The sequence below is a fragment of the Agelaius phoeniceus genome, chromosome 7 (assembly GCF_051311805.1).
Source record: "Agelaius phoeniceus isolate bAgePho1 chromosome 7, bAgePho1.hap1, whole genome shotgun sequence".
Lineage (NCBI taxonomy): Eukaryota > Metazoa > Chordata > Aves > Passeriformes > Icteridae > Agelaius > Agelaius phoeniceus.
In genome coordinates this window covers 41,748,045-41,756,500 of record NC_135271.1, presented here as the reverse complement: position 1 = coordinate 41,756,500, position 8,456 = coordinate 41,748,045, and the positions used below count along the sequence as shown (strand labels likewise).

The 8,456-nt window shown below is 41.7% G+C and overlaps 1 protein-coding gene across 1 annotated transcript; it reads left to right on the top strand.

Annotated features, from left to right (window-relative positions):
- The first annotated feature begins 7 nt into the window (after positions 1-7).
- On the top strand, positions 8-7,900 carry DTX3L (deltex E3 ubiquitin ligase 3L). Its single transcript, XM_054636310.2, has 5 exons — positions 8-182; positions 636-859; positions 3,209-4,705; positions 5,379-5,596; positions 6,881-7,900. Exons 1-5 carry the CDS (start codon positions 8-10, stop codon positions 6,948-6,950), a joined length of 2,184 nt encoding a protein of 727 aa, XP_054492285.2. The 3' UTR covers positions 6,951-7,900.
- The last annotated feature ends 556 nt before the right edge of the window (positions 7,901-8,456 follow it).

Here is an 8,456-nt window from a genome sequence, read left to right as displayed (position 1 = left end):
CGGAGTGATGGCGGCCGCGCCGCTGCTGGTGCGGGTGAGCCCTGCGCCCGCCGTCGCCGACAGGGCGATTGTCAAGCTCCACACATACTTCCAGTCGAGAAAGCGGTCGGGGGGCGGCGAGTGCAGCGTGCGCCCGGGCCCCGAGACCGGCACCTACTGGGTGGACTTCTGTAAGGAGCAAGGTACGGGGCGGGCGTGCGGGGCGGCTGTGAGTGGACTGGAAATGGCCGCCAGGCACCATTTAGCGTCCCTGGGCAGGGCGGCTCTAGGGCCGCTGGTGACCATCACGTTTGCAGATAACTTTATCAGCCCTATCTGCCTTTGTTCAAATTCAGAAAGGGTCTCATTAATGCATATAAATATCCTAAGGGCGTGCCAGACTTTTCGGTGGTAGCCAGCGACAGGACAAGGAGCAGAGGGCATAAAATACAAGAAATTTCACCTTAACATGAGGAAGAATTTCTTTACATCGAGGGCAGAGCAGTAGGACAGACTACCCAGGAGGTTGTGGCGTCTCTGTCTCTCGACACATTCCCGATGACCCTGCCTTGCTCCTGGGATTGGGTGGGATGATCTCCAGAGGCTCCTTCCAGCCATAACAGTTCTGTGATTCTGTCATTCTGAAATTACCACAGATAGGGAGCGTGTGGAATCCCGCTCAAAACACACCTTGGAGTTGGATGCAAGATGCTGCGAGATAGTCATCCTGCCGGGAGAAGGGGACCCGGGCAAGAGCCGGGTTACAGCGCACGCCTCTGCCAGCTACAGCACAGTCACTGCCGGCCCTTCCCTGCCCCAGCAGCAGCAGCGGGACAACGGTGGCTATGGGGCCACAGCAGAGGAAGACCTTACCAAAAAGGTACGTCAGGAACAGCAATGTCACAACCTGCCCTGCTTGTAGTTCCATGAGTTCTTTATGTTGCACCTAAATATTTTGTGCTGAAAAAAATGTCAGTTATGTGATCTTAGATAATGAAATGGGGGCCAGGAGTGACTTTTGAGTGCCGGAGCAGAGGTCAATCTACACTTGTTTACAGGCAGCATGTTTTCATGCCTGACTCTGGCAGGTGCCAGCCACTATTCCCCAAAGCAGCACTCTAGCAGGTTTCATGAGGTAGTATGCACCAAGGGCTGCTCTCAAAAGGTAGAAGAATTGTCTGAGATTTGGATCCTTTCCACCTGCACCTACTCTTCCACCTACCTTTCACCTACTCTTTCCAGCTTTCCACCTACTCTTTCAACATGGTTTGCACCTTGAGGCAACCCTAATTATCTCCATCTCTTCATCATTAAAAAAGTCTGCTGTGATGCGATGTAGCACCGCAAACATGATTTCAGACACTTTGAACTAAAAGTTACACAGAAAAGATCAGCTGTGTTTAGGGATATGGACAGGGCAACATGGTGTGGATGTGGCTCTACCAAGACACTGATATCTGGCTCAGAGGGCTTTACCGTGTTTTGTTTGGTAACATAGGTGTAGCTTTTGAAGTATAGCATGTGCTAACATAGTGTTTACCTGGCATCTATACTGCAAATTTCCCTGTCCTTCTGTCTGTGTGAAGTACAGAAGGGAATGTGTTCGTTATTATTTTTCAGAATCCTGTTTTCTGCCCTAACTCTTCGAGTTATTAAAGCATGACTTCTGGGAAAATTTTAAAGAAAGATAATGAGTGAAAACTAGAGAGTCTAATATTAATAAGAACAATGAAATATAACTTACAAGTCATGTTTAAACATGTTATGTCTATGTAACCTGGCTCTAAGGGGATAGACAGATTCTTTTGGGGATCCTTGGCACAATAACAATGATGTAGTTACACTAAGCTGTGGTTACAATGATGCCTCAGGTTTTAGCTTTTATATTTTTCAGATTCTGTACTGCTTTAGTACGTAGTTCTGAGCTTCATATTAGGGGATAGTAAGCTCTCTTCACAGAGTAGGGAGACAAAGCAATTCCTTCTCTAACTGAGGACCAAGGACAAATGATCCAAATTTCAGGCCCAAGAGCATAAACAACAGTGGACTATAAGTGGACAATTAACTCCAATATGCAAATGGACCAGAACTTACTGAAGTGTGAGACCTCGTGACCGGTGATGCATTTTGTGACCACTTTGGGTTCACCTTGGGTGTAGCCCTGGCTGGGCTCTTGTGCTGCCCAAGGTGTATCCACTGAGGTCTTTCAATAAATGCCTACTTTATTCTTTACCTCCATCTAGTCTCTGTTCTAGGTCAGCCTTCACAAGGCATCAACAATTAAAGCTTTTTGCTTTTTAAAAAGCATAGAGTTAATGATCAGAATACCACAGTATTTCTACAAGCAAAATCAGTGTAGGACAGTTTTGTAAGTAGTGTAGCACTGTGCTTGATAGCACAGCTCAGCTTATGATTTCTAGTCACCTGGACCCTCTGCAAATCATGTCATATCTTAATACTTGGGTTGCTGTATTGATAGAACAATCACAATCTAGACTTGAAAACACATAAAAGCACCTGGGTCATCCAGTCAGTCCTCAAAGGAAGCAGAGAGCAGTGGATGTCTCCCTGGCCACCAAAGGGTCCTATGGGTTTCACTGTCCAGCCACAGTTGTGGTCTGCATTCCCAGTTAGGAATTGTAATTGGTTGATCTTGTAGGCAGATTAAACCTGCCTGCTGTGGGATGGGGTCAGCAGCACCTGGTGGGGAGGGTGCCTGGGACCTTTGAGGGCAGTAAGGAGGACACCAGTCAGTCTGGTGTCCAGAAATCTTGAGGGTGGTAGGGAGGGAAAGAAAAAATCTGTTTGCTTTGTCTACTTGGTGCACGGGACTTGTAGGGCCTGGTAATGATGGGAAAAGGGTGTAACAAACAATGAGCTCAGCCACAGAGGTTGCCTGCCTTTAGTTATGCTAACCCTGTTGTCAGAGGTTGGTTCAGGGAGTGCTGGTCACAGTCTCAGCCTAAATAGCAGAGTTACTGTCTTTCCTCCTGCAGTGCTGGTGACATTAGGGCATTTCATTTTTGCTGCTGACTTACAAGCAGATTGTGTTATTTGCCTGTTTGTACTGTTAGTGTATGTGACATAAAAGAAATAATGCGTGCAAATTTGTTTGTAGTAATCTGGCACTACTGGGATGGACAGAGCTTCTCCCTGCTGAAAATACAGAAGTAGCAAGCAGAGAACCTCAAAGAAAACTAATGTTGATGTATTCTTGTCTTTTCTGTAGATATTTCTTACAGTATCTGCTACTTTGAATACCAGTATGTTCACTGAAGACCAAAGGGAGAAAATTACCATTATGTGTCCAAACTTAAAGAGAGAAGGAAGCCCTGGTGTGGATGGCTCTGAGAAATTGACAGGAGATTTTACAGATATTGAAAAAGCTTATCACTACTTTGAAGATATCCTTGCAGGCAAAGACCCAAACCATGATTTTTCACATTCTGAATGTAAGAATGGTTTGAAAGACGAAAGTGGCCTGAATACTGAAGAAATAGTTGAGTTTACACTTGAGACACCTCTCTATGAATATTTTATTCATACCCACAAAGAGGAAATCAAAGAACTATGTGAAAGGTTTGGAGCATGTATGGGAATTAAAGGTCACGATGAGCATAGCACATTCATATACATCTCTTCCAATCAAGGTCCTGAATTGTTACAAGAAGCTAGTAATTCTTTTATCGAAATCTTCCAGGAAGCTACAAAAGATCTGACACAGGAAAAAGTTCCCATTACAAAGAGTGACACATTAGAAGAGACAATAGTAAAATTAAATGAAAAGTTTAGAAATCTTCTTGCTAGAGAGGAAGGGAATCAGTTGCTACTCCGAGGTCCAAGGAGAGAGATTTTAGCTGCCCAAAAATTTCTAGCAGGGGAAGGTAAGAACAGCCAAGCTGAAAAGAATATGAAAATATCATCTCAATGGTACAAATACAGGGATGGAATTGAAGTTGATGCTTCGGTGTTTAAATTGTTGGAAACCAATCTAAGCAAAGAAATTGAAAACATAAATGGCAAATTTGATACACTGGTAGAAATAAAAGAGAAGTCATATGGCCAGAAGGCCATAATATTTAGGCCTAAATCTGAAACTTCTGATATGTCATCACATGCTACTGAAAGTTTCATCAGTGCATTTCAGAGTGCCTCTGCAATGTTAGGAGAAAAAGTCATCAGCATGAAGCTTTCAGAATATCAGAAGACAACTTTAAGTGCGCTACCTAATGCTAAGAAATTTGAAGATCTTAATGTAAAACTTCAGAAGAATGAAGTTGCTGAAAAGTACATGAAGGGATCCCTTCTTAACATTGAAGGGATGCAAACTAGAAATAGGGCACCACTGTCCTCTGAGCTCAGCTCTCAAGAAGCTACAGGAGCATCTAAGCAGTCCAGTGTTAGGCAAAATAATAACCTTTCTTCTGAAGGACAGACTCAGGCAAAGACAGAAGAAAAAGAAGATGATGAATGTCCAATTTGCAGGGACAAAATTGAAAATAAAGAAATATTAGAAAAGTGCAAACATGCATTTTGCAAAACTTGCATTGACACAGCCATGGCTTATAAACAAGCTTGTCCAGTTTGTAATACTGTCTGTGGAGTCCTGATAGGAGACCAACCAGAGGGAACAATGTCAACTAGAACAATCAGTTCGTCTCTTCCTGGTTATCCCAATTGTGGCACCATTCAAATTGACTATGATATGAATGGTGGTATTCAAACTGTAAGTATACCTAAATATTTCTTAAAGATATTTTTCCCACAACAAAACCTATATTGAATACAAAATTAATTTCCTATTACTTGAATGCATGCTCAGGGAGGACATTTCTTTATTTTGTACAAATCTGCAAGTGTTTAATTCAATATTTTTGGGCGTGATTAAGTAAATACAGTAGGAATGAAATAGTCACATGATCAGCCTCCATTTTATATGCACCAGGATAGAGATGCCTGTCTTTAATTTGTACAGTGGGAGTAACTGAACTGAAATCTATGCAGTGATATCATATAAGCAAAGTATAATGAGAATTTCTGGGATGTTCTCTTTTCTGTGGACACCAATGGACAAAAATGAATAGTGGGCTGGTTTGGTGAGAGCTTTCCAGGTGAGAAATCTCCTTATGTTATGTGCCTGGATTTGTGACTAGGACTGAGAATGGAGTAAATTAAAAAAGTCACGGGTGCAGCACCGTGCATTTGGAAGAGAAAAGAGGGAAAAACAAATTTAAAACTAACAATGGGTGCATGAGTGATGACAAGAAAGTGTGAATGCAATTTGTACGAAATAAAGTATCTAAAGAGAAAAAACTCAGAATTAGTTATCAGTCATGCTATGTCCTTCTGAATGATTTATGATATACAATGTGGGTTTGTTTTGTTTTTCTACAAAACAGAGCAGCCACCCAAACCCAGGGCAGCATTATGGGCCAGCTCACCGAAGAGCGTATTTACCTGACAATGAGGAAGGGCGAGAAATTCTGCAGCTCCTCAGAAGGGCCTTTCAACAAAAATTGATTTTCACAGTGGGGCAGTCACATACAACTGGTGCACAAAATGTTATCACATGGAATGATATTCACCACAAAACTGCCATGGTGGGAGGACCTACCCAGTAAGTAGTCTTGTCTTTATGCAATACTGTTGTTGCCTTTATGCAATACTGATGTGTCAGGAAGATTGCCTTGAGTATCTTCCACATTTAGAGCTTTCAGATTTTGTCACTCCCAGAGTGATTGTGGAATGCCCTATGGATCCAGATGTTAATCACCTTCCCCTATTTGGACAGTTGGAACAAGGATGAGCTTAGTGTTCTGCTGCCCCTCAGACTACTCATTCATCACTGAGTTTGTAAGGCTCTTAGTTAATAACTGCTTTGATTAGAACCTACAGGATAACAAGCTTTTGATGACCCCTAAGGTTGGACTCCTGATCTATGCCTCTCCTGTTATCTGCTGTTCTGCACCAGGAGGTGCTGGTCCATTATGATCCTGGTAAAGATGGCACTCATCATGTTGTAAAACATGATTTGAAATTCTGCTTCACAGAGCTAACAGCAGGAAGTGAGATTGTAGTGCAGATATGGTCGTGTCCTTTTAGATGCTAGGAGCCAGGAATTGTGCAGCACTTGGTGGGTCAGAGCACAGGACACAGTGCCAGCCCCAGCCATAAAAAGGGTTATCCCATTTTGGCCGTTCAAACTGTCAGAGGGTTTTCTGAGTGAGTAGATGACCGCCCTATCCAGTATTTCTTGAGAACTTGCTGCACTTAAATGAAAGGAGCAATCACCAGGACAGAGTGTGAACTGCCTGCAGCAGAGACAAGAGGGACCAATCCTTTCTAGCTTCTTTCAGCCTCTAAGGGGTAGGTGGTGTCTTGCAAGCTCTAAAGGCTGGTGTCTAGATCCTCCTGACTGGGCTAGGATCATTAAAAGAGCAAAAAGTATCAGTTTTACTTTATCCTTCGCTCTGTACAAATCCTCTCTCTTGCTTATCACGTGCTTCGTATGCAGTTCTGGTGTTGCACTACTTCAAGTCCAGAGGTGCCATTGTCTTTCTGATTTGAAGGCTCACTTGGATATGCTTCAGGTCTGATTTTCTTTTTAAAAGATACATGCCCAAACGCCCTATCATTTTGAAAGGAGACCCCAGGCAGCTTTGAAAATCAAGTTCTTAGTATCAATTTGGACAACAAAATGTAGCAGCTCCTTAAGTTTGTAGCTTTATGCTGTCTGTATCGCTTCTGTGACTGGCAATATGGGTCTGTTTTCTCTCTAGGGCAAGAACTGCATAAAATTTGTGAAGAGATTTCTAAAAAGACTTTGATGAGATGGTTTTGTAGAATTATCAAGTGCTTCATTACGGAAATAGCCCAAACAATTCTTCTCTTCTTCTCCTAGGTTTGGTTACCCAGATTCTTCTTATCTGCAGCGTGTTCGATCAGAATTGAAAGCGAAAGGAATTGAATAAGGAAATCTATCAACTCTCAACTCTTAAGTGCAATGACTAAACATACAGCACTTAATGTACTATTCAAGCTCTGAGGGAAGTTGCTTTAACTACGCTACCTAAATCGCTTGTATTTCACAGTTAGCAAAGAAAAGTAATCTTTTCTTATACATCAAATACATCAAACAATGTATGTTCTTTTCACAAATCATTTACTTCCTATATATGTAGCCTTTACAAAATTTGGTTCTTGGGAGTGTAGTATCAGTACTGTTTGCACTTTGTGTATCTTGCTTTACTAGCAAATCTAATCGGCCCTTTTCCCCACAACTCTCCAGTCTGATTTCCAAAACCCCTTAGATCCACTACTTTTATTAGATGAAACACTTCTCTTGGCTTTGCATTATGATGTCTATCAGCATGGCTGGCATCATGTAACCTAATCTAATTTAAATCTAAAATTTGTACGCAAATTTGTATGCAAATATGTAATCTAATCTAAAATTTGTATGCAGCTATAACAGTAGCTGTGATAAGGTTATGGACTTTTGCTTCTTTTCACGGTAGAAATTGCCTTAGTGATTTGGGTTTTGCATGTGAAATTAGCCATGGATCATGTACAGGTGGGTACATGCATGCTCAGCTCTGCAGAAGTGCTGAATACTGAGAGCTGTGTTGGAGCAAATGGGAAGTAACAGTGTCTGTGTCCATGTCTGATAGTGGGCTCTTGGTTCGGTGCCTGCCATTGTGCTTAAACTTAAATACAACTTTAAATCAGTTTTTCAACTATAAAACTGTATTCTTTCAATTGCATCCAATATAGGTTTAAATTGTGTCATAAAGATACTCTGCAGTGCCTAAATAACCTGCTAATTACCTGTGTGGTGGTATGTCACACAGACATGATGTTTAGAAGTTGAACCATTTCTTTAAGGCTACTGAGGACAACTAATAAAGAAAATACAAAAATACCATGTGTGTTTCTAATGTACGGGTTTTTCCTCCTTTTTGCAATACATAAAGCTGTATATATTTTTTAGATTTAGGAGCTTCCCTGCAACACCATGTTTTGGGGCAGTTTGGACTCCATGCCACCCCCCTTCTTTAAAATGTATTACTTTATTTTTTTAAATTATTTTAAGATTCCCACATTGTGAATAGGCACTACAACTTTGCCACCTCGACTTTAAGATTTAGTAGAAGTGGGCACCGTTTGGTTTCCATGTCGGTTGGGATGTCTTTCCAGCCTTGGTTTTGTGTTACTGTATTTATTTTAATATTTTACCTTATTCCATGCAGTCAAATAGCAGAGGATGCAGTAAAATACCAACACTCCAGTTGTTTCTAAGTGACTGAGCTTTTCTGCACATGGAAGCAAGCTGTCACTTGGGATAGTGCATTAGGAAATAACAGAGAAATAAGTTGCCCACCAAGAAACAAAGGCATCCCCATGAGTCATTCAGCAGAGTAGCTGATGAAACCTAGGCTTAACTGGATGCTTATAATTTTTAATGACATTTATTTATC